Genomic DNA, 25,914 nt, shown 5'->3' with positions numbered 1-25,914 from the left:
AGCTGGAGAATGTGGAGGAAGTACTGTCTTCCCTTCTGGGGCAGGAAATTACTGCTTTAACACAGGAAGTCCCCTCTACGAGGGGTTGAATTACTTCCGGTGTGTCAGGCCTGGCCACTCTACTCTTGAACCTAACCGCCCTAATGTCTCCTTTCCTCCCTTCTTCACGCCCCGCCGCCCATCCCCAGTTGCCATGTACCGAGAACCATCTTTGCACGACGTGGGAGAAACGGTCCCGAAGGCCGGGGTGACGCCAAGTAAAAGCACAAGTGCGTCGGCAATAATGAATGGAGGCAAACCAGTCAACAAAAGTAAGACAACATAGCCAGATCCTCACAGGTGTTGTGACTTATTCGTCCTGAGCACAGTTGAGTGATTTATCCTTGCCAGACATTCCTGCTCCCGCGGCTGAGGAGCGGCCGGAAGTAAGCCAATGCTTGCTCTTTGCTGTCTCGAACTTCTTGATTGCAAGTGGATAAATCTTCAACCTGTTGCATCCCCAGAACAAGAAGACACCTGGACAACCAGCTCAACTCAGACCATGGAATGCCCTACCAGATATGGAATGCCTTTTTAATATCTTTTCTGTGACTGTGACACTTCATGTGAATGACATACTTCACAAGTACACTCGATACCTTGCCTGCTGACAGCTACCCATAATCCTTTTTGAGTCCTGTTTCAGCGAAATCCATGTGTTTAAGTTCAATTTTGTAGCACACAAATACTATTGAGTAATTTCTAGTTAGACGCTGTAAACCTGTGCTATTATGGATTTCTCTTCCCCCCGTTTTTACAGGGCTGCCCGCTCCACTGTCTGTGACCTTTTGCGGGGATTGTATTCCTCTAAATCTTAAATGTTGCAGTTGGCTTAGTTCGGAGAGCGATCAGGGAATCAGGAAGCCTTCTCAACCTATTAGTACAAATTGCATCTATAAAGATTAAGAGTGTTGTCTCCGGCTCCCACTCTCAATTAAACACACATATATGCTCTGTCCAGTAGCAGATACTGTGCTCCTCTGGTCGGTGTGGCCAGGGTGAGAAATGGGTCAAACACAGTCCAGGGGAAGCTCTCTAAAGATATGTGTTTGACACCCCCCTATAGTTCCTTTGTGTGTGTGTGTGTTTTATACATATCACAAGCTTACTGGTTAATGGTAACATTTGCCTTGCCCAGCGAGCAAGACCCACTGGTTTTTGAGAAAGTGGGTCCAAAGAACTCTGTAGGCCTTGTAGGCCTGATTAAGGTTCATTTTTTCATCTACTAATCCTCATTATTTGGGAAAAAAAAAAGAAAAAAAATAAAATTCAATAATTACAACCTACAAGAATTGCGCTACCTAAATCCATTTCAGATATAATCCTACCTGTTTTTAATGAACCGAACTGAATGCCATCCCCAGTTTTGGCTGCGTTCCACTCATACTCAGCAGAGCATGGGCAAGGCGGCTGTTGTGTTCTTTTTCTGCAGCAGCAATGCAAACGTTAGTTATAAATTAGACTTTAATATTTTTGGTGTTTAATGACAAGTTTTTAAAACTGGACATATTATTAGGAAAAAATATTTTTTTTAGCTCAGCATGCTGAGTCAGGTACTGTGTATTTCGCCACTCCAAACCTGTAACTCAGCTTCTTGGGGCCCCAGTTGCCCAGTGGCTGGGGTAGAGGTGCCTTGCCATGATCTCAGAATGCAGTCTGTTGAACTATTCTGGATAAAATTCAAGGCAAACCAACACGTTCACACATCAGGTTTTCGGTCCATTCAGTTGATTTGCATTTGTTTTATCTTGCTTTCTTAATTTCCTTTTGCATAATTCTGAGCTTAGGGAAGACAACTGCTAAGAAAGGCCATGAATATAGTTGACGGCACAAGGAAGAAACCAAGCAAAACGTTCGGTATTGAATAAAAAGAGTTTCAAAATGTCTGATACGAAACTGTTTGGAAATATATTTGTTAGCTCTGTGTATACTTAATAAAATTCAATGTTTTCTCCTCCGAAGAGTTAACTGAGACCAAACTGAACCTCATTTATAGAAAACTCTATGTGGGATTATGTACTGGCCTCTTGTTATTATTTCCACGTGGAAGGCTGACCCAGTCGCCATTTCCCCCCATCTGCACTGTATTTTCTTGGAAATTATTTTGTCACTGCTTTCCTAAGTCTCCATGACAGCCCTTGCCCGGCATTTAAAAATTTTGGCCTGCTTAGCTGATTAAAGATTTAGTATAAATTTAACTGTTTATGCTTACTTCATTTTCATATTGGATTTCATTTTAATAAATAAAAAGTTAGCATAACGTTTGGGTAGATTTATTGTCAATAATGCTAAAGTACGAACATAACAAAATCATTCCTTTGACCATTCTTGATTTCCTGTTACACCATCTTAAGGCCTATCGTTTTCAACAGGATGAGTTAAAATATGTTAGATGAGTTTCATGAACCAACTATTTAGGGAAGACATATATTCTATAATATGTTGCAAACTATGAATTATTTAACTTGACATTCCAATTAGATGGGCTTATACACACTGCTCGCCCCAACTCACACACACACACACACACACACACACACACACACCAAACAACCCCACCTATTTGTTTTTGGTAATCAGCCCTACTTGCTGGTTTTTTCCCACTGCAAGCCTGTTAATTGGTTAAAATTAAGACAAGATTTATTTTTGTAAATGACTGAGACTTATGTAAATGTGCATCTCTGTTTTGTTTTTTATATGAGTTGTCTCTAAGGGCATTTATCCCTATGAATGGATGTCAAATACTTTCTTCTAATATATGTTTAGACATATTGCAGACGGGTCCTTGTTATTTGTAAATTAGACCGTTTCCTCTGTGTCTGGTCTCACCTGTTGCATGGGACAAGGACAGCACTGGTGAACTGCATGTAGTAGGACCTACGTATCAAGAACTGTGGTATGTATTATTCAATTTACATACAAAGAGTTTGTCTGCATTGTACAGTTTCTGTGTTTAATACCATTTGTTGTATTCACACATACAACATACTGAATAAAATATTGATATGAAGGCATATTACAAAACATCAAACAACTTTATGTAACAAAATGGCATCGCTTCACCCACAAATATAGAGAAATATCATGTAAATAAGTTGGTACACTCAATTTCCCCCTTTACCATGCCAAAGAAAATTTTAGCTCTTTGATGATACCTCTCTTGCTATTTTTCTGGGATAAGACTTCACCAGTTTTCCCCTCAAAAATTAAGTTTGCTGTTATTAAGTAAGTGCAGTCTGTCATTATCAATGTTCTGTATAGTAAATCCGATGGAATTCATTTGTATCTACAGACTGTGTGTTTTGTACCTCCATGTACATATGTCAATTGCATCGAGTCTCTCTAATGTCACATTCTTTTTGCATGCATATCTGGTAGGGGAGGGTTATTTCTACTGATCTGTTATGGTAGCTGATGGCTTCACCCATCCCTCAGCAATGCTCGGGAATGTTAATTGTTTTGATATTCCAGGCGACACCGGTTTTAAGTTTGCTTTCTACAATGTTTTGCTACAACTTTACCTGGAAAAACTGCAGAAGCGATGCAGGTGGTGCACCCCATGTAAAGAGTAAAATGGTACCGAGCAACATGTCCTTACAAATCCTGCAGACGTTAGAGATCCTTGCTCTAAATGTGTGCTCGCCCGGAGGGTTTTGGGGTAGGAGGTGGCGTTAGGAGCTCCACACGGGGCCTGCAAGACTCCTGCTGCAGTCCTTCTCATTACCTCCTGGGGAATCCTTCTCGTTATTTACCTCCTGGAGAGTGAGCAGAGTAGTTTTAGCACACCTACCCAGTTGCTCAATTAATGCCTAAAGCATTAAAACAGTCAGATGTTTTCGAGATGACCAATGTTAGATTTGGTTTTCTTTTACAAACCAAACCAAACCAAACAACGAAAACTTCTTGTTCCTTAGGTTAGGACGTGCGTATCGCTTCACTTAAGGTTTTAGTCCTAATATTACAGAGAGAACTAATGCTTCAGGGAGAGACCAGATTGACTAAGAGTTCCGTTTTAGAAAGAAAGAAAATAATTGAAAACTATTTCCAATTTTATTTCAGAACAAGACTATTTCCAGGGAAAGCAATTGGCTAAATGCCGATATACCAACATCCAGATGAGAACTGTATCGCTTTGGAGAAAAATACAATTCCCAGCTTAAGTTTCTTAGCTTACAAGGGGTTACACAGGGCCCGTGGACCCTTGGATACTGACTAGGGCTTCAAAGTTTTGACAGGGAGTCTGCAAACAAAGGCTGAGTTGTGATTTGTTTTGATTTGTTCTCAGTTTTCTGTATCATTCGGTCTAATCCCGATGTTTGCTGGCAGAGATTGTGTTTGTATTTGATGTGGTGGAAGCCATTCCTTTCAAGGTGCTGCAGGCATTTGGATTAGCTGAAGGGTGCAGGGAGAAAATGGGGTAAAATGTCCTCTTGGGTCTTAGGACCCAATTCGAATTATATTGAAAAGTCCTTGGGGAAGAATTCCTCGGTGATGGTTTGCCAACAAGCATGGCGCGTGCCAACAGCAGCAGCAAACGTGTCCTGTCACATCCCTTCCCAACTGACGTTAATCTCCCTGTCACAGGAACTCGAACAAGCCGAAGAGATTCGCACATTTCCCCTTTCACCTGTTACAAGTTGGTTCCTGCCCTGCCTTTGTTTGAAAGAGGGAGTTTTTATCTTAGTAATGGGATTGAAAGTCAAAATACAAAATCACATTGAAGAAGGGTAGGATTTACGTCTTTACATGTAACTATATTTTATTTTTTCCAATTTAAACATGTAAATTAAATAACTTCTTAATATATCTATTGATGTTTGCATTGCTAGAGTCAAAATCACATACACACATATGAAATATAGCAGACAGAAAGAAGTAAAAAGAAAATATTTCTGTTTTAAAAGAAAAATATTCCTTAGAGATTAGGTACCATGTGACTTAGGCTATCACTCAGTTTTGGTTCAATAATTTGTAGCTAAATGAACCCGGAATATAGCTGACTGTATTTTCAGCCTTGTCAAAAAATTTGGACAAATCACATTTCAATCTTCATAGTATAATAATTTCTCCATATTGAAACCTTTTCTCAAAAAAAAAAAAAAACCATACATGCTGAGGACATTTTCCTTATATGAAAACATAAAAATTGAAGCCCTTTCATTTTAGTTAGTACAAAGGGATAACAAACAGAGGGAGTTAGGAGAAAACTAAGACGCACCCAGGAATACAGGATAAGACAAAGGGAATGAATTAAGGGCATCTCCAGTAGAACATGGCTGGCAAACTACTTACTGCTCAGCTGGGAGCCACATCCAGCATGCGGTCTGTTTTTGTATGGCCCAGGAGCTCAGAATGAGTGTTCTGTTTTTCCTTTTATACTTCTAAAGTGTTAAAAACAAACAAACAGAGAAGAACACGCAACAGAGAGGTCAGTGGCCCACAGAATCTAAAGTATTGACTGGTCCTTTATGGAAAGCAGAGTTCTGCAGTGTGGGAAGCTGCATGATGTAGTGAATTCTGATGATTGCACATCGTCCGGTCATCAAAACTGCTACTGAATAATTACAATATGTTTGAGGCTAAAAATGATTAGATAGAGAGGAGGAAAGAATATCATCTATATGATTTCTAAACTGCTTATATTTCCCTCGTTTTACAAAACTGATATATCAACGGACATACTCAATAATAGAGATACAACTAATATGGTTGCACTTCCATCATCTCAGGATAGAGATAACAATTTTATAAATCTATTAAAGTATGAGAACACTATTAGTACTATCAAAGTCAGCATCAGATAAATTTTCTCTTAAATAACTTTCAATATTAAATTTTTAAGTAACTCGGCAAATGCATATTTTCCTTATTTTTTGGTGATTTGACTTAATAAAGTCCAAGCCATGACTCTAGGATATTTACATCATCAAGTAAAATTTCCAAGTAAAAATTTTCATCTTAAACAATGCGGAAATGATTTTGTTACATTACTCTAGGATTTTACAAAATATAATTCACATTTAGAAAAAAAAGTGGGTTTTTTTAGCTCCAAATAATTAAAGGTTGCCTAAACTAATGTGTGTAAGTAGATTTAACTGTAAATATGTAAGGGAAGTCCTAATTATTGTACATTTTCATAATTCAATGTGAATTTCATACAGAGCAAAATTTCACCATTAAGAAAATAAACATTTTGTTCCTATCACTGAGTGAATATTTGTAATTTCTACTTAAGACATTTCTAGATTTTTTTTTTTTTAATCTTCTGAGCTTTGAGACTGGTGCCATTTGATCATAGTATCTCTTCTTGACTTCTTTGCATGATGCTTTTTCAGTAAATAATGTATGCTTAGAAATAAGAATATTTTAAGGGAAATGAATGCATATTTCAGGCCCATCCTATGTCCAATTAAATATTCTTTCTAAAAGGCAAGTTACCATGGCGCAATTTACAATAGTGAGAAATCAAATTCCTTTTACACCTAACCCCTCCCTGCCCAGTTTACAAAACGATCTAGTAACAGAAGGTGCCCCTGAATACCAATTCATTTTTTTGTTGTTGTTGTTAATCATCAGTAGGTAAATATATATTGACACAGATTGTAAGCAACTTAACGTCACTATTTATTAAAAATGTTAAATTGTACACTTTTCATACTTCCTTCATAAGGGAATCTTCTTTTGTGAATTTAAAGTGAGATCAGATGCATGAATTACTGGCTCAACCTGACCAGTCTTTTTCTTTAAAAAGCACTGGTGATCCAGCCTTTAGTCCCCCCGACACTAGCCCTTGTGCCCGTTTGTCTTTACTGACTCCAAATGGAAATGCTGAGTGATAAGGAATCTGAAAAAATATGATGGATGGATTTATGTGAGGATATATCTTTTCCTTAGATTCAAATGTGGTTTTTTTTGTGACCACTTTTTTTGTGGCCTTTGTAACAACCATGTAATTCAGTGTTTCTCAACTCCGGCACTATTGACATTTGGAGTCAGAGAACTTTTTGTCATGGGGCTGTCCTGTGCCCCGTGGGATGTTCGTAGAAGCATCTGTGTCCTCCATGCACTAGAGGCCGGTAGCATGCCCTCCCAGCCCACCCAGTGTGACAATCGAAATTATCTGCAGACGTCACCAAATGTTTTCTGGGGTGGCAAAGTCACCCTTGTTGAGAACCACAGGTGTAAATTCTGGAGGAAAAATTCTTTCTGGCCTTATTTACATCAGATTTTTGCCTAACTTGTTTTTTAATGGGTGCCCAGCCTTCACTCAGGCATTCAGAAATAGAAAAACATGCAATAGTCTATTTGACCTGTCCTAGTGGTGATTATACATGGTTTCCTTTGCGTTTATGTGTCCTAATGGTCTACAAACATAAGAATGCAGTCCTGTCCCACGGGGTCGTTAAGGATAGTCTGTGCCGAGCCAGATCTCACACGCATTTCCATTCCATCCGCGCCAGCATTCACAATTTCCACAGCTACATATTCCATTCCCTGCAATAAAATACAGGGGGCGGGGGTTCATCATCATGACTGAAAGGCACCAAGTTCGAGTGTGTTACTATAAACCATGCACCAAGTTCAAGTATGTTAGTATAAACCATAACCGTTCCTAACCAAAACCATTTCATTCATCCTCTGCAGATTTTACTGCACGGCCATGTTGCTATTAACTTATTAAACAGCTATGGGACCTCTGATCCTTCAAACGATTAACAGCACCTACTTGGTAGCACCAACTATGCAGTATCCATTCAGCAGTGACCATCTTGTATCACTCCGGCTGAACTTTCTCTACGTCCCCACTTCGCCTTTAACTTATCTAGCACACGTATCTAACCATCTATCAGGACTTGGTAATTGGGACAGCAGTATCTACCACACACACAGCCACGGGCAGCACCGTGGGGTGGGGGGCCGTTTGTCTTTCTCACAAACCGGGAGTGCGGAGCAAACCAAGCAGGTCACACTGCACCTGTGCAAATGAGGCCGTCGTGCTTGTCACAGTCCCTGTCGTCACAGTCACAGAGCTCTCCAGAAATGTACCACTCTTCAGCAGAGCAGATGCACTTCCCACAGTGGCAAGAACCTGAAATCACAAAGGGCATCATCACTAAGGGTTTCTGACTAGAATAGAACATCGGCAACACACGGACAACGGGCTTCTAATAACCCACCTTCCAAAGGTAAAAGTTTATCGAAGAGCCTGTTGCTCAGAGGGGAGCTTTACTTACCGTCATTCATAAAGGTCATCCAGGAAAGGCTTCATTATGGATCTAGACAGTTGCAATTAGCCTTGAGCAAATGTTCCATGGCCCGGGCTGGTTGAAATGTCAATAAGAGCAGAATGTGCTGATTCTTAGAGATGGCCTTCCGAAAAGGTGTTCAAAAATAGATGATTTTTTCCCTCTTTTCTTCTTTTTTTCCCTCCTTAATTGAATCATGTTTTAAAAGTGTCTGCTCTTCAAAGGAACTGAATGCTAAGGTCCATTAAATAAGGATGCATTTTATAATTAAAAGTACCACTAAATTATTGTGCTGCTCCTTTTGGATTTTTGCCTGCATGCTTTTCTTAGGGTGGCTCGTAAAAGTGCTGCACAGGGTGGCTCAGAAAAGTGCTCAAAACGTACACACGCTCACTTGTGTTCATGTGACTTATCGGATCTCACCCTCGGGGCCTCCCGCCATGATCGAGGAGACATATGATCCTCCCAGAATGTTCATCTCCTCCGAGGTTCTGGGTCTAACCAACTTTCTCATTACTTCACCCATTTCCCCTTTGTCCTTCCTCCCTAATGAAAAACATCCTCTTCTGTTATTAAAACTATTTTGACCTACTGGAAAACAATTTTATGAATGGTTATTTAAAAGAAAAGAATATACATGAATTAAATGATGTCACAAAGAGAAGAAAGCTCTCTTGGTCTGCACGTCTTTACACGACAGGCTAAAAAACCCTCACACGGCAAAATTACTTCCATAGCAGCAGTAAAGAACTTTAAAATTAAAACAGAAGCACATATAAAAAGGACCTCCCCTTTTCTTCTGTTTCCTTGGATTGGTTTTTCTTTCCCAGTGTGATTTCCTTTTACTAAATGAAGGGTATCACTAAATTTTTCAGATCAAAAATCACCTTAGGAAAATGTGAAGAAGTATTTTGATATATTTAACAAAATTCCATATTGCTCAGTTCAAAATGTACTGGGACCAATCACGAATTAGTGCCTCCATGAAACATTAGTGATTGCAAAATGAGTTAGCAAGCTGGAGGATAAAGCGGTTACAGAAAAGAATTTGCATTTGTCACAGATATCATCAAAGGATTTGTATAAACGTGTCCCAGGCCTTAGGCACTTTGTGATATTTCAGGTGGAAACTGGCATATGCATTTAGCTACAAGAATCCCCAATGGCCAAATTAAATGTGTGACATTCCCTGTCACACTTCTCAAGGTAAGGGAGTAGTCAGAATTAGTGATACGCTGACAACTGTGTTTACACTGATTAACTTCTTGCCTAACCACAGCATGATTTCATTTAGACTGTTTTCCTGAGGGTCTGGGTTGATCTACATAGTCTTCAGTACAATCCAGACAACTGTCACTTCTGATGAGTGACTGGCAGGCTGCTGCCAGTCACTGAGCCTGCTGGTCCGTCTGTGAGGGAGGGTGGCTCCTTCCTGGTCATGTCAAGGTACAGTGTTTCCTTACTTTAGAAATCTATCTTCATTTTAAAGACTTTTTTTCAATTTTCTTAGGCACGGAAATGTTCAACATTCAACTGTTCGTTTAGCACATGGTTAGCGATCTATCTGCAACAAAGAAAACTTGGGGCATGCCATTGACTTTTCATTGCAATTTCTTCAGAAGGCACCATATTTAGTGCCTTACTTCCACGAGTAGAGGAAGCTCAATTATTTGAAGAATTTGACTGTTTTTAGTTGTTTCTAAAATAGTACCTCCTTTACATTGCAAAATTATTTCTACAAAGCAGCAGAAGCAAATGACTTTGTATGTCCATGATATTCATGTATCACACGTAGTATATCTTTTTTTTTTTTTTTTTTGGTCACAATTCATGAGAAGATCTCACATTTCATTTCAAACTTTTCCCTTGATTCTGGAACTCTTCTAATTACTGCTATAGCTGCTGAAATACTTAGCTTCCAGCCATATCAAAGTATTTTCCTAACTGGAAAGCTCAGCTAAAGTCAATATAGTAGACATTGATAGATTGTTTGACAAGTAAATTTCAGTTCCCAACGTCTACTAGTTACTGAAATACTTAGAATGAAAAATGGGCATTGATTTCTGTGTGTTCTCTGAAAACTAGCTTTTCTCAGTCAGCATCATCCCCAGCTGTGCTGTTCCTTCCCGTTTATCAATTCTCAGTGCAACTTAGAGGCTGGAAATTCTTCTACAGCTGGTGAGACTAGGCATAACCTAGCATGTAATAATAAATACGCAGTGGGATAGTTATCAGAACCTCTTATAGCCTTTGCTGTGGAGTGCTCTGGCTGGTTTCACCAATAGCTAGAGGTCAAATTGCCTGTCTTTGCAAAGGGAAAAACTTAGGGAGAAGATTCTATCAGACGGACATAGGCCACCTGACTGCCAAGAGGTGATCAAGTGTTGAGCTCAGCTGGCCAGCACCCACTCACACCCATGAGACCAGTCCAGCCACAGGGTGCAGCCGGCCCATTTTGGTAGGACTCTCAGGTAGTTACCTCAGGACCACAACATCACTAACCCATTTATTTTCCTTCTCCGTGTAAGGCCCCCAAGAAAGCTCCAATCTCCCTTCTGTGCTTCTTACTGGCTTCCATTCCTGGGTAACCAGCCACATTTTCTCATTTGTCTTCATAACATCCTTAGGACTTAAGAAGGAGAAGGAAATCAAATTCTTCTGCCTTCTTCAAAGATGAGAAAATGGAAGTACAGGAAGGAGAAGAGGATTTCTCATGACCATATGGCCCAGAAACAATAGTTATCCCAAGATTTCAATCTGATTCGGTCTTTTTTGTACCCATCTACCTATCTATCCGTAATGCCTCTCACAGGAAAAACTTTCATGTCATTTCATGAAAACAAGTTGTGTGTTCTCGGCTCTGACGAGACAGCCACATTGGGTGAGGCAACCAGCCCAAGGTGGGTTTTGAAGCGCCACTGGTACCCTTTCCCTTTCCTGGTGGTGGAGGATGAGCAGGGGTGGGGTAGATGGTGGGACAGGTGGGTGGGCGTGAGCACCGTGGACTTCCAGGGCTGATGTGGGACTCAGCATGTACCCCTGGAGAGCTGGGGGAGACAGTCGATGATCTGCAATTACACTCATTATCACACAACAGCATCTTTAAGGGTACTACAGGCGACAGCCTGTATCTAGCTTGAAGTTATGAACATAAAAAGGTTACTGTGTACTCCTGGATCCAAATAAATAAATCCCCAAAGAGCCTATGAATTATGTCACATATTCTGCAAAGGTGGCTAAACTCAGGGGAGACCTGGCTCTAAGCTCATCCCTCGGTCATTCACAGAAACAACTTGAGTCTAAGGGCAAGGCACCTTTGTTAGCTGCCCCATTAATAAAGTTGGATTTTCTTTTCCGTTCATCAAGCCTGACAAAATGCTGCAACCAGACATCCCCGCAGGCAGTTTTCACTATTGTACTAACTACTCCATCTGTTATGAAGGTCACAACAATGTATCTTGTTTTAAATTTTTCTATGGAGTGATTTATTGTCTTGGCTATCAATTTGTAAAGAAATAAACGCTATTTCTTCATCGTCTCCGGGGGTGACAACTTTATTCACAGCTCACGGGGAGAGCACGTTCTGGACTTGTCTTTCTGGTGGACACACCCGGCTGGCTCTGGGCTGTGAGCTGGCAGCCTTGTGACCTCAGGCTTACCCCGTGCCTCTGTCCCATCATAAGCGGACGAAAAGAAGGGCTCCAATCTCCTCTGTGATAATCAGGGTGAGGGGGTTTCATTTACAAATTTGAGAAAAAGTACATACACTTCTGGTAAGTCCATGAGATTGAGAAATACATGGCCCTAGTCAAGTACCTTGGAACAGCCTTCTCATTTTCGCCACCATGTTAGAAGGCTGTTATGTTAGTCTGTCTCCTGCACTAATTCTCCTGTGGTTGTTGGGGTGGAGATGGGATGGCATCCTTCGTGGGGACAGGAAAAACTCCTGTAGCCCCACTCTCCTCTGTGCCTACGGTTTCATGATCTTGGTTTTGACCCCTCTTCCTCCATAACCTTTCCTCTATAATCTGATGGTTCCAGAACAGGAGGAGAGAAAGAAGCCCACAGTCAGCTGCTGCCTACAGTACGCACGTCCGCCATCAACACTAACACCAGCCTCAAAAAGTACACCCTCCAGGCAGCTGGTACATTCCCCTTTGAGTTTAATGACTCTAAACCTCTCCACTCACTGAAGGATAAACAGTTTAGACAAATATACTTTCAACCCTTCATTGATCTCTGGATATATTTCCATCACCCAAAGCAAACAATTTGAAAAGGCATCAAGCACAGAGAGATTTCCTTGTATTGTTTTTTTGTGCTTTGTTTCGAGGATATGCCTTTGGGTCAATATTTAGTCAACGTTTTTTGTTTGTTTGTTTGTTTGTTTGTTTTGCACTTTCTACATTTATGATATTGGAAAGTAAGACCCTGCTCAGAAAGTAATGGCTTTAAAAAGGATGTTCATTTCTTCAAAAGAAACTACTCCTCTTTGTATGAAATTCAGTTTAGGAATGACAGACTGCTACTGATGTTTGGCTTTGTGTTTTCTTCCTGTACCTGTAGCTGGATATGACTTAGCCAAGGCCTGCTAGTGGACAATGTTGATGATTCAATAGCGTATCTAGTAAAACACACACAGACACACACAGACACACATAAAGTGGCTGATTTTTGAAGTCAACAAATATAAACAAGCATACTAATGTTTTCTTTTTTAGTTTTTTTAATGTTTATTTTTGCAAGAGAGACAGAGCGTGTGTGGGGGAGGGGCAGAGAGACAGGGAGACACAGAATCTGAAGCAGGCTCCAGGCTCTGAGCTGTCAGCACACAGCCTGACGCGGGGCTCGAACTCACAAACCCTGAGATTATGACCTGAGTTGAAGTCAGACACTGAACTGACTGAGCCCCCCAGGTGCCCCAAGCGTATGAATGTTTCAATGCAGATGGGCATCCTCATTCTGTACAATTTCTATAAAAAATTAATATCTGTATTCCAATGATAATGCCATTATGGAAGACCAACTAAAAAATTCTAAGCTTTAGGGCTCTGTGTTTGGAGCTGTACTCAGAAAGAAGAAATTCAGGGGCGCCTGGATGGCTCAGTTGGTTAAGCATCCGATTTCGGCTCAGATCCTGATCTCACTCTGTGAATTTGAGCCCCGTGTCCGGCTCTGTGCTGACAGCTCAGAGCTTGGAGCCTAGAGCTTGCTTCAGAGTCTCTGTCTTCTTCTCTCCCTGCCCCTCCCTCACTCACACTCTGTGTGTGTGTTTCTCTCAAAAAAAATGAATAAACATTAAAAAAAAAAAGAAAGAAGAAAGTTAACTCAGGTTAATCATTCTCACTGCTTTGTTATATGCAGGACACTACCTTCTGATCTGGTAACATTTCTTTTCTTCCCTCCTGCTTCCAACCTCGAAGGCTAATTCCATCCCACCTCCTTTCCTGTTTTCTTTGTCAATCTCCTTCTCCACCATTCCTTCCCTCACTTTTGCTTTTCCCAACAGAGCTCGAACCTAAAGCAAGTGTTTCCAGGAGCTGAAAACCCCTCCTCCCCCGAGAGCCAAACTGGTGCTAGATTCCTCAGGGAGTTGGAATGAGAATGAATTTGTTAAGAGAATAACCAGGGAACAAAGAGGTTGCTTTAAACCCATTGGGTTGTCACCTGACAGCTGTCACTGCATTAGGTTGAAGGCATGGCCTCCTTGGCAGACCACAGCAAGCACAAGGTCTCAAACACAGCGTTCCTGGGAACCAAGGGCAAGCACGGCTGTCTATTAAAATTGAGCCTGTTCCAATTTTCAGCCTTCCTCCAGGAACCACATGTGGTCACAGCATTCCATCTGATTTTATCTCTGGAGTTATGCCAAAAAGCCTCTTTGCACCTGATAGTGTTGGCCTTTGGCGATGGGTAAAGGAACAGCCACTGTCCACGGGCATAGCCCCACAGCACCTCCTGCTTCAGAAACCCCTACCTCCTATTCAGCCATTCTCTTTGCTTGACTCTGTCTCCTTCAGAAAGATATTTACGTGCTAATCCAGACCCAGGGTAGGCGTTTCATGTCCAGTAGCGCCTTGTCTGAAAAGGAGAGGGAGGGGGCTGTCTGTTCTGCGAGGAGGCCGCTGCATTAAAGAAGTTGGTCAGCTCCATGCCATCTAGTTCCACGGAGGGCAGCTCCGGAACATTACTGAGAATCAGGCAAGCTTCCAGAGCCTTCCTGGTGTTTTTCTAGGCACTGGCAGGGAGGAACGTGACAGCCTCCTAGACGGGCCCATATGCACTATGAGAGGAGGATTTTTAAAGTCCTTTCCAGAATTTATACAGAAACATCAACATCAAGGTATCTGAAATGTAATTTATTCATATTCTGTCTCAGAAAAAAAATCTGTTCTGCTTTTCTCGGGCAGTGGGGTGGGTGGGGTGGGGGCAATGGGTAAGACTCTTCTCGAATTTGTTTCTCTGATAAATGTTTGAGCTGGTGGCTCCTTTTCAATTGACTTGCGAATTACAACTTCCATGCAAGCTTAATTTGATATATACTATACATATATATACACACACACATATATAAATATATATACATACTATACATATATACATATATACATGTGTATATACATATATACACATATATATTATGATACATACTATACATATAAATATACTATACATATATATATACTATACATATATATACATATATATGTACACACACACACACACACATATATGTACATGTTTGGTTGGAATATTAATGATTTTTAGGCCAAAGAAAATGACACTAGAATTTGGGGATACATATACGCTTTTCCTTTTTTTCATGAAACAAAATATTTATTTCTCTTTGGGTCTTTCTCCCACCCTCAAGCCTCCCCTCCTCCACACACCCATCTACCTAATCTAGCTTCTGAAGTTCCCAAAGTCGTGATTGTTGGCATTTCAGGTACTTGTGATCGCTTTTCCGAGTTCTGGGCTGTGCTACGTCGCAGGTGAACTCAACAATTACCCTTTTGCCTTTTTTTCACTCCATTCATTGCTCATTGTGTCTTATTGCCTTTTCTTCTTTATGCAATTATTAGTTCTGTGTCACTCAGCAATGAGGATATATACAAGCGGCTGAGGCCCTTTTTGCAGGAAAACCTTCCCACGCGTTTCATTTTCTTAGATCCCAAACTTCCTGCGGTTACCTTTCAAGTCTGAAGTCTGGTACAAGCAAGAGTGGTTTTCATTCCTGCAAACCGCAGGCGTGTAAAAGGTTGTACGTGCCGCTGTACAGACCATGTGTCAGAACAGGGACCCAGTCCAAGCTCCGGCAGGAGATACTCACCCTTCCCCGAGCACAATATGCCATCTGCTGATTCACACAAACTCTTGCTTTGTTCCTCCGTCATGTTACACTTCCGCGGGTGCTGGCAGAGCGTCCCGAACCAGCCTCTGTCACACACGCAGCGACCACAGGAACACGTGCCGTGGCCTGCGAAGCAATCGCGGGGTGGGGGAGGGGCGGCGAGAGGGGGAGGTGGGTAAATATCCAGCTGAATCACAGTTTTTAAGAAAGAAATATGCAAACCATAGGACCTCATTTCCTGTCAAGCGAACGTGCTTTCCTTTATACAGACTCAATTTGGCATGTCATTGTTGAAAAGAACTCCACAACGGAGTTCCGGATTAACATACTATATTTGAATGCAGCATAGGAGATGGACCGAGAAAGAAAGAAACCTTGAGACAATTTAAAATGGAGTTTCATCAACCTTTCTTGGTACCAAATGCTTCTTCATTTGCATTTTTGTCAGTACGACGTCTCGGTGCGTTTCCTAATTGTACACACCAGGGATGTCCAGACCAGCTTGCAAGGCTGGTCACGTCACCATCGCTTGCTGCATTTATTGACTGCTTTCCTATTGTTTACTAATAAAAAACAAAAGGTTAACTTCCAGGGGAATGGCTTATGGCCATCATATTACTCTGTGTACCTCTCCCCTTACTAAGAAGAACAGATGTTAGTGTAAGTAGATTTATGGTACAGATGTTAAAAACAGCCTGAGGCTTTGACTCCTGTCTGGGAATTTTTTCCACTTGTTTTTGTCATTGGCTCCCAGTTCTGGGGATGTTTGTCTTTGGCTGTGTATACAACACCGTATTTATGACAGTCATACACCGGCATAGAAGTCTGTCTAATGGCCGCCAACACCCCCATTACACTGTCACATCGTCCCCTTTTAATTTCTTATTTCCAACCAATGCTTTAACCTATATGCACAGCACCTTACAGCCAGATCTCCAAACAGAACCACCAAAAAACTATCTGTCTGGCAAAATTTTACTGATTATGAACGGAGCATTTTGCTAGGTACCAGGGCATACCAAATCAAGCATGGCAGTGATGACAGGTAGTTTGAACTGCTACACAGTTTAAGGTATACGCTTGGCATTCATGGGCACTTTCTTCTTAAAAAGTCTCTCCTAGAGTGGTTTTCATGACATTAGACGCCCCCTTCTCCTTCCAACACTTCTCTTTTGCCCATTTTTCCACATTTTTTCCCCTAATCCCGTTGATGTGGGTGTTCCCTGATTGTCTCTTCTATTTATTTTAATTTTATTAAATTAAATTAAATTTTTATTTTCATTTATTTACTTTTTGAGACACAGAGACAAAGTGAGTGGGAGAGAGAGGGAGACAGAGTATCCCAAGCAGGCTCCACGCTACCAGTGTAGAGCCCGACATGGGGCTTGAACTGACGAATTGTGAGATCACGACTGGAGCCAAAACCAAGAGTCGGATGCTTAACCAAGCCACCCAGGCACCCCGACTGTCTATTCTTAACCTTCTTTTCTCTCTCTCTGATCTCTCTTTTGAAAAAGTCATAAATCACAGGCTGTCAGATAACTGCGATAATTACTGGGCTATATCTCCAGCCTCTAAATTCCTCCTAAAGGCCACTCCCGTGATTCTTACTCTGTATTCTACTAGTATCCAAACTGATACTTCTAGACTTGCATATGGAATTTTCTTTCCCACACCTGCTCTTCTGTTTTGCGTATTTCTTTCAGTGGCACAACCCTGCTTCCAGTTACCCAGTTCGAAACGTTTTGAATCACATTTGAATCTCTCTTACTCCCCTCTTCTAAAGAGTTGCCAGAACCTGTTGAAACTACCTTCCAAAATGTCCACCACGTCACCATCATCAACCTTTGAGAGTACCTTCTATCAGGTCACTCTCCAACATTTGTGCTCCCCGCTCCCCACAGCACGACTCTACTCACATACAGCCTTGAGAACCAGCCCCATGCAGCTTCCTAATGCTTGTGGGATGAAGGTCACCTACTTTAGTCTTGCTTATGTTTGAGGTTCCTGAAACACACCCAACTTTTCCAACCTCACTCTCTCTCTCCTCTTCTCCCCTTTCATGCACTTCACCATTTGAACTGATCTCATTGTCCCTGTACATTTCCTGGGCTTTTCTGACTTCTTGCATTTGTCGAGATGGGAATCCATTCTTCCAACCTGACACAGCCTGCTCCTGATAAATTTCAAAGCTCAGGGAAGGTGACTACACCTTTGTGAAGATTTTTCTAAGGTCACCAAGTAAAGTTCATCTTCTCCTCTGAATTTCTATACTACTTTATTTTTCGCTTCTGTTGTGGAACAGTGTCTTCCACTTTGCGATACCCAGTTATGTATCAAATAAACCCATTACTTGACTGTGAATTCCTTGAGAATAGGAATCACTTCTGATTCATCACTGCAATCCTTCAGAGTCTAAGCACACTGCCTTAGACATAGTGGATCCTCAAAAAACAAACAAACAAACAAACAAAAAGACCTTCTAGATTGAAATAATTTGTTTTTTTTTTTAATCTCCTTCTCATTCCCTCACCTCCACCCCCAAATCCCAACTTAGAACTATAAACTGAATCCAGGACATGATTATAGGCCACTGAAGGACAATGGACAGTTTTTGGATGGCTGTTCTACTTTTGTGTTCAGTAGGGTGGAGTGAAGTTAGAGAATTGGTGCCCCCTAGGAGCTACATACACAAAAAATAGTTACCAAATTGATTATATCTTGACTTCACCAATAAAACAAAAGTCTGCTTAAAGTGACATCTATTTAAGATGTTAAAAAAAATTGTCCATCTTTGGAGGCAGATAACCTGGGATACAAAAAATTGAGAAAGAGCTTCTGTGGACCACAGACATCAAGCTATGGACTTTCCAAATGCTCTTGTTTCTTACTGACCCTGGGCTAGTAGGAATTACCATCAATTGGACATAATTGGAATCATTTAATCCCTATTGCAGAGAAAGCCATTTTCCCTTTAACTTAGGATATCACTGAGAATAACTAAATGGCTCCTCACAGCAAGTAATTTAATGTAAAATTTATATTCAAGGAAATAGGAGATTGTTTTTCATTTATTAGCCCATTCATCACATCCTTCTGCAAAATTAAGTTGGCATCTAGCCCAGACAATGGTCAGAATGCATTGGTATTCAAATGCTTTGCTTTGCCATTTACATGGCTTCTCTTTACTTAAAAATTTTAAAAACCTTTCAATAAAAAAAATTTTAATAAGCTTTAATAACATAGGCATCTATTCAAGAAACTACTGGGTACCAGGCATCATACTAGCTCCACTCTCATGGTTCCTATAGTCCACAAGGGTAGAAAACAAGGACCAACAAACAAATGCATTGGAGCTATGGGACAACTAAAAAGGACACTACTGTATTCAACAGTGAGAACACTGTTAACTGGAGTAGTCAGAGAAGAGCTCTGTGACACCCAAGGGATGACACAAAGCCAGAGAGGAAAGCTAATGTTCTAGGAAAGCTAATGGAAAGTTCTTGGAATACGAAAGAGCTTGGCATGTTATAGGCAGTGAAAAAAAGGTCAACGTGTTCAAAGAAAATTGAGTAAGAAAAAATGGAATAAATAGCAAAGCTGGAGAAATGTTCAGGAATGAGAGCATAGGAAATCATTTGTTCTTGGTAAAAAGTTTCAATTCTAAGAGGGATGAGAAATCATAGAAGGGTGCTATGCGAGAGAGTGATATGATATAACTCACAATCTGCAAATTCAATTTAGCAGCTGTGTGGGAGAGATTAAGGTGTGTTGGGAGGCACGGAGTGTGGGGAAAGCGAGAGGATGTTGCAGTGGTCCAAGTGAAAGGTGACAGAGGTGGTGTCAGTACTAATGGAGAGAGGTAGACAGAGATCCACTTTGGTGGCAGGCGCCTATTGGATTGGATGTGGCGGGTGAGAAAGAAAGAACTAGTTTTCTAGCTACAGAAATATTAAAAACAATGATGCTATTTGTTAGAAATGGAAACTGCAGGACGGAGAGGTTGGGAGCAGAAAATCCGTTCTGTTTTGAATCTTGTGTGTCTGAGATACTCTGAAGACAACCATGTAGAGAAGTCCAGAAATCAGATGACGCAAATCTGGTACTCAGAGGACAGGTTAGGCTAAGCTTATACATTCTGGACCTGCCAAACGTAGATGGCACTTAAAGCTCTGAAAGTTCATGAACCCATCTAGGAAGAAATAAATCTTGAGAAACTCCCATATTTAGGGCTAGGGTAGAGGAGGTGAAGTCAGACAAGTAGGAACATTTAGGAAAGAAGGAGGAAAACGAGATGATTTTATAAAATGACAAAGGAAAGTATTCCATAAAGGAGGCCTACTGAGTGCAATGTTCCTGAAAACTGAGAGTTAAAAAAAAAAAAAAGACCGGGGGCGCCTGGGTGGCTCAGTCGGTTGGGTGGCCGACTTCGGCTCAGGTCATGATCTCGCGGTCCGTGAGTTCGAGCCCCGCATCGGGCTCTGTGCTGACAGCTCAGAGCCTGGAGCCTGTTTCAGATTCTGTGTCTCCCTCTCTCTGACCCTCCCCCGTTCATGCTCTGTCTCTCTCTGTCTCAAAAATAAATAAACGTTAAAAAAAATTAAAAAAAAAAAAACCGTAATAGTAGTTTCAGTCAGATTTTGCCGGACCAACTGTACCACGCTGTTGCTTAGGCCTGTGAATGAAACACCTAGCGGTGGCAGATGTACTGGAGTATCGTGCATACCTTTCAGTAAGAACATGCCTGCTGGGTGGCAGAATCCATACTGGTAAGTTATCTTCGTATAATAAATGTATAGTGGGTCATTCTAGAATGAACCTTAGAAAGATCCAGCCTAATAAACCATATGAAGTACACTAAATTGGCCTCCACTTGACTTCTCAAGTCTTCACATAGGTGAGTAATTTTCCATTGGACTTTCACTTTGAGAGCCATTCACCTCTCCCAGATGCTTACCTCCTTGCATCTGGTATCCTCATCCTTACTTCTTCTTCCCATTCTCTTCCCTTCTCTCACCAAGGGTGCTCTAGACCTGTGTCGCCCAGTATAGTAGTCACTAGTCACACATGACTGTTTGAGTTTATTAAAGTAAAATTTAAAATTCAGTTTCACAGGTGCATAAGTCACATTTCAAGTGCTTGGTAGCCACATGTGGCCAGTGGCTCCTGTGTTGAATGACACAGATACAGAACATTCCCATTAGCTTTGAAAATTCTATCGGACAGTGCTGCTCTAGACAAAGACCTTTCCCAGTGAAATTCATTGGCTGTGAGATACATTTCCTTAAACCACGGCAATGATGTTTCTCAATTAGGAAACGGACCCAGGAGTGGATCTCTTTGCATCAAATACTACATATTGCCTGCCCCATATGCTTTTCCCCTTGTTAATATTAGGAGGACACTCATTTTTTTTCAGGGAAGTGATAATATGCCCATCTGAAAATGTTTGATTACCCAGGCTCCTTTTGACCTAGGACCTACCTCTAAAAAGTCAGATACAAGAGAAAATCTCTTCCTAGTTTCTAGGATAGCTGCTGTCCTCCAAAGAAAACCAGATGGGACACAGCCAGCATGTATGTGTCCTTTGCTCTTTGCCCTTTTCTCTCTCCCCTTTTTCTTTCCCTAGTTGATAGACACACCGGAGGCTTTCTCTGAGCATGACAATAAAAGTCACACTGGAAGGGCAGAAGTGAATACAGAAGGTGTGTGGGACATTAATGGCTTTCGGGTAGTCACCTCCTTATCTATCTCTGCAGTAACTTAAGATGCAAACTGGAGGCAATCGCACTGCGACCCTAGCTACGAAAGGCTTGGCTTGAGTCAGTGGGTGGAGGCCTTTGCCAATGTGAGCAACCCAGCAGCACCTGGGGGTCGCCACGTTCATATTCTAGACGGTATGCTCTCTAATTTGCAGCTCTGAACTAAACAACTCCCAGGAGAAATGTGAACTGATTGTGTAATTAAGAGGTGGCTCTTCATTACCCCTTCTTGTTCTTCAACTGGACTCATGGGCAGCATTTATTCCAGGAGCACAGAGCAAAGAAGGAAAGCAATAAGCAGTCCATTTCTTATTCTCATCCTGGGTAAATGGAGGACAGGAGGGAGGTCTCTGATTAAGCTTATGCTCGGCTAAGACAATTAGACACACCTGAGCCAACGCGTGGATATATTTTGTTTATGAAATCCTAAAATCATAATCCACTAAAAAGTGAGCAATACTTAGGGATTATCACCCTGGACTCAGCATTTTTGTTTTTGTTTTCAGTAGTGACTTATTTGATTAAAAAAAAATCCATGCATTTACAGATCACACACAATTTTTATTGTTAATAAAGATGTTTTGAGAAGGTCCACATGTGGTCTATGATCATTGAACATGACTAACCAATAATTTAGTTAAATGAAGAATGGTCTTACTTCATACTGATTTTCTGCTTGCCATTTTCAGGTCGTGATTTTGGTGTAATCAAAACGGAACCGCTTAAAATTATGTAATTACTTACATTCACCTTCAGGTACAATTGCTAATTTACCCCAGCCTACCAGAACTGGTTTAATCATCTCCAGCGTTATTGTTAGGAGGGGATAAACAGTGTTAGTTATTATTTCTCAGGTGCATGCTGATTAGGTAGGTTTACGGATGTGTTTGATTTTACTTATTCCTTGTTTGCTAAAATACTCAGGCAGTCCCTGCTTTGCTCTCTGGTGACACAATGGCTGCACAGGGTTCTAGTTCATTCCTCCCCGTGAAAGACCGTGCCTGTGTCTGGTAGTGCACTGAGAAAATGACCTGAATTAGTGATTCTGCTTCATTCTCCTCTGAAGCCACACCAGAAGGATGATGTTAAGGAGTTTCACGTACTCATGGTAGTAATATTTGTCAACCACTGGCTGCCACAGCATGGGGAAGTTAAAGCTTTGAACACATAGCCTTCACTCCTCTGAGGCACAGGACTGCTGATTCAAATGATGCCAACTTCCTTCCAAAACCTCCGTAGCTAATGCTTTACGATAGCCAAGACAGACATATTGTTTTCTCCTGTTCTGAAGACGGACGTTTCAATCTTTCACTCTCCACCTAGTACCCAGGGCGTGCATTGATGCCTTCCTGGCATGTAATACCAGTCACGTTTCATTCTTTATGTCCCCTTCTCATCATAAAGCCAATAGGTGGGCATTATAATCCTTACCATACACATGAGTGTACCAAGGCAGAGAGACCAAATAACCTGTCCAAGTTACTACAACTAGTAGGAAATGGAGCCAGAATCCAATTCCTGGTCGGTCGAGTATGAAGTTCACATTCAGCTTGCTGTGTGGCACTGCTCACTTAGCTTCCAAGAAAATGGTGACCTCTTTCACTTAAATTTTCCTTGAAAAAATGCAGCAGAGTGCACGCACACACACCATAGATTGTGGACTTTCTCCAGACAAAATATCAAAACACCCACAGAAGATTCATAAACCAAGATTTTTTAAAAAGTTCTATCCCTCCAAAAAAAAAATGTAGAAATACAACAAAAGATTCCCAGATATCATTTTCGAAGGATGGATTTATGAGTGATTTTTATTTTGTCCTTTATATTTTAGTCTTTTTTAAAGGTTGAAAAATAAAAAAAATCAAAGTGAAATATTTAATAATGTCTTAACATCTAAAGATGAGCAAAATAAAATAAACAAAGTGAAGTAATTTATACCATAAATGATAAATGAGTAGTTTGAAAAAAATCCTTCCCAAAGATGGGTTAAAGAGCAGTGGAGAAGAGTTCTGATGTAAGAAAATGAAACAGTATATTTCTTCCACATGTCCAATATTTTTTCATCTCTGTGCCTTCACTTAGCTTTCCCAGACCCAAAATGTTCTTCACACCCAAGCTTCATACATCTAAATATTTGCTGTTCAAGGCCCCAGTCAGATGTTCATTCCAACTTGAAGAATTCTCTGATTTCAAACTGAGATCTGTCTCTCTCTCTCTGTCTTTCTCTCTCTCTCTCTCCCTGCCCCCCGCTCCCTCCCTTATTTGTGGTTCTCTTAATTTCTAATTTATTCAAAGAAAAAAAAACTTTTTGAGATCTTAATCCTAAGCTTGAGGATACAATAATTAGAGACAGAGAGAGAGAGAGAGAGAGAGAGAGAGAGAGAGACTTTCATTACACCCATGGGAAGTGTACACATTTGAAGAAAAGACACATAAGCACACTTACAATGACATGTCACAATGTTATAATAATGAAGGTATTGCAGTATGGAGGAAGTCTAGAATAATTTCAGAATGGTTCTTTAAAGGAGATAATTTGGAAGACTGACGGAAAAATAGAAAAATGACGAGGAGTTGTTCCAGAAGAAGCAAAGATAAGGAATATGATGTCAGGTAAAAGGGACAAAGTCATAACACATCCAAATTTCTCCATCTCCATGGACCTCCATGAAGAAATCATTGTTTTAAAACAAGATGGAGACAATTGGTGCCACAAAAGCGTTGTCTCCTTCCCCCCATCCAATTACTCGAATCAGAAACTTGGGATTCATACTTGGGATTCATCCTTGAACCTACCCCGCTCTCACTCACATCCTTTAATCATGGGTTTCTGTAAATGCTGCTCAGACTCCTTGGGCAGTGGAGGTCCGTCTAAGCATTTGGCTGACACTCAGCACCAATCTCCCAGGAAGGAAACGGGTCAGGAACCCCATCCTGGCAGCAGGACGGTACCAGGCTTTCCTCTCCATGCCAGTCCTTGAGCAATTCATGAGGGTGACAGCTCAATATAGTGGTGTGGGGATTTCCTTCTCTTCGGATAACACAGCCCAGATGCCCAGAGACGAGATCCATACTGCACAGGTGCTGAGGCTTCCCTGACTTATGTCCCAGAGGAGCCAAAACCTCTCCTAATGATTCCTTGGGCATAAGCTCCCAGAAATCCCACGAAGTCACGGCATCCCCATCAGACATTCATAGTTGAGTCATAATCCCTCCCAAATTGGTTGAAATTTATTAATCGTAGGTCACTATTGCCATGAGAAGTGTTTTCTGGTAACCCTGGCACACACCATCTTCATCTGTTTCCGGGGAACCCAAGCCAGGAGCTTGAGGGTCAGCATCTCTTGTAGCAAAGTAAGGGTTTCGGCAGCCTGCTGTCCACATCTAATACTGTCGCCAGTACTAGCAAGTTTTTCCATCTGTACTGTCCCCTGCCTGGCTGAACCGCCTTCACCTCTCTCCAGGTCTCCTCTCGGAAACATCTCCACCCACCAGCTTTTGCAAACAAACTCCTCCCAGCGATCCACACTTCACCCCGCAGCTAGATGTACTTTTTCACTGCAGGAGTCATGTTACGGCCTTGTTTAAACCTCTTCGATGGCTTCCTATCACCCTTTGATGGAAGCCTCAAATCATTAATATGGTTTTCAAAACGTGTTGCACCCTTCCCCCCTTTGCATTCCAATCTCCAACCAGCCAGGGTTTCTCTCTGGTTCTCAAATGTTCCTGGAATACATCGCTCTTGCTTTATCCACAGATGCCCCACACGTGCTGTTCTCTGTGACTGTTTGTGTCACACCTGCCGCCAGCACCTGGCTAAGTTGTATGCAGCCTGTCATAAGTATGGTGGTTGTCACATTCAGCTGATTAATACATGTGAAGCACATACTGTGCACCATATAGTGTTACCCAGATATGGAGGCATTAGAGTCTATGTTACACCCCCCGATTATGTATATTCCCACTGAACCCATGGCTGTCCTTTCAGCAGGACCCAATTCATTGTCATTCCTTTGTCAATGTCTGCCCTTCAAATTTAATTGTAAGCCCCAGCAGACTCACCACCGAATCTCCAGTGCTGGCAAATAGTGGAGGCTCAATAAATATTTGATGAATTAATGAAGAAATAAATGATAACTTCAGCTTCAACCAGGCAGAGGTTGGAAGAATTTCCATATGAAAACATTTAATTAGAATTTGAAAAGAAGAGTCTGAAGCTGAGGAGAATGGAGCTAAGAAATCACCTGGAGAGACTGTCCTGAACATGAACGTGGGAGATGCTGAGATCGCTCAAGGGCAACACACAGCAAGTAGAAAGACATCCAGGAGCCATTTCAAGGGAAATATAAGATTTATTGGTAGGCTCTGGGAGAAGAACAAGAGAAAGAAATAAAGTGGTTATAAGAGAAGTGGGAGAAGAAATGGGTAGGACAGGGGTCTCCGAGGCTCAGAGGGGAGACCATTTCATAGGGGCTTTAGAGTACCCACAATTCTGTGTTTAAACTTGGTCACATGC

The 25,914-nt window shown here is 41.3% G+C and overlaps 2 protein-coding genes across 3 annotated transcripts in view; one reads left to right on the top strand and one right to left on the bottom strand.

The window, feature by feature from the left end:
* FGF14 (fibroblast growth factor 14) overlaps positions 1 to 3,318 on the top strand; it is a 618,457-nt gene extending 615,139 nt beyond the window's left edge. For both annotated transcript variants that reach the window (XM_030313640.1, XM_030313648.1), the window contains exon 5: positions 189 to 3,318. In XM_030313640.1, the coding sequence (XP_030169500.1) occupies positions 189 to 325 (137 nt within the window). In that variant the 3' untranslated portion in view covers positions 326 to 3,318. The remainder of the gene's footprint in view (positions 1 to 188) is intronic.
* A 941-nt stretch (positions 3,319 to 4,259) lies between these two features.
* The window catches only part of ITGBL1 (integrin subunit beta like 1), a 211,302-nt gene continuing 189,647 nt past the window's right edge, over positions 4,260 to 25,914 (bottom strand). The window contains exons 9-11 of the mRNA XM_030313629.1: positions 15,616 to 15,762; positions 8,015 to 8,128; positions 4,260 to 7,533 (exon numbers count right to left, since the gene is read on the bottom strand). Of these exons, the coding sequence (XP_030169489.1) occupies positions 7,442 to 7,533; positions 8,015 to 8,128; positions 15,616 to 15,762 (353 nt within the window). The 3' untranslated portion in view covers positions 4,260 to 7,441. The remainder of the gene's footprint in view (positions 7,534 to 8,014; positions 8,129 to 15,615; positions 15,763 to 25,914) is intronic.

The sequence above is a fragment of the Lynx canadensis genome, chromosome A1 (genome assembly GCF_007474595.2).
Source record: "Lynx canadensis isolate LIC74 chromosome A1, mLynCan4.pri.v2, whole genome shotgun sequence".
Taxonomy (NCBI): domain Eukaryota; kingdom Metazoa; phylum Chordata; class Mammalia; order Carnivora; family Felidae; genus Lynx; species Lynx canadensis.
Note: the sequence above shows the minus strand (reverse complement) of the source record. Positions and strands in the feature narration are given on the sequence as shown.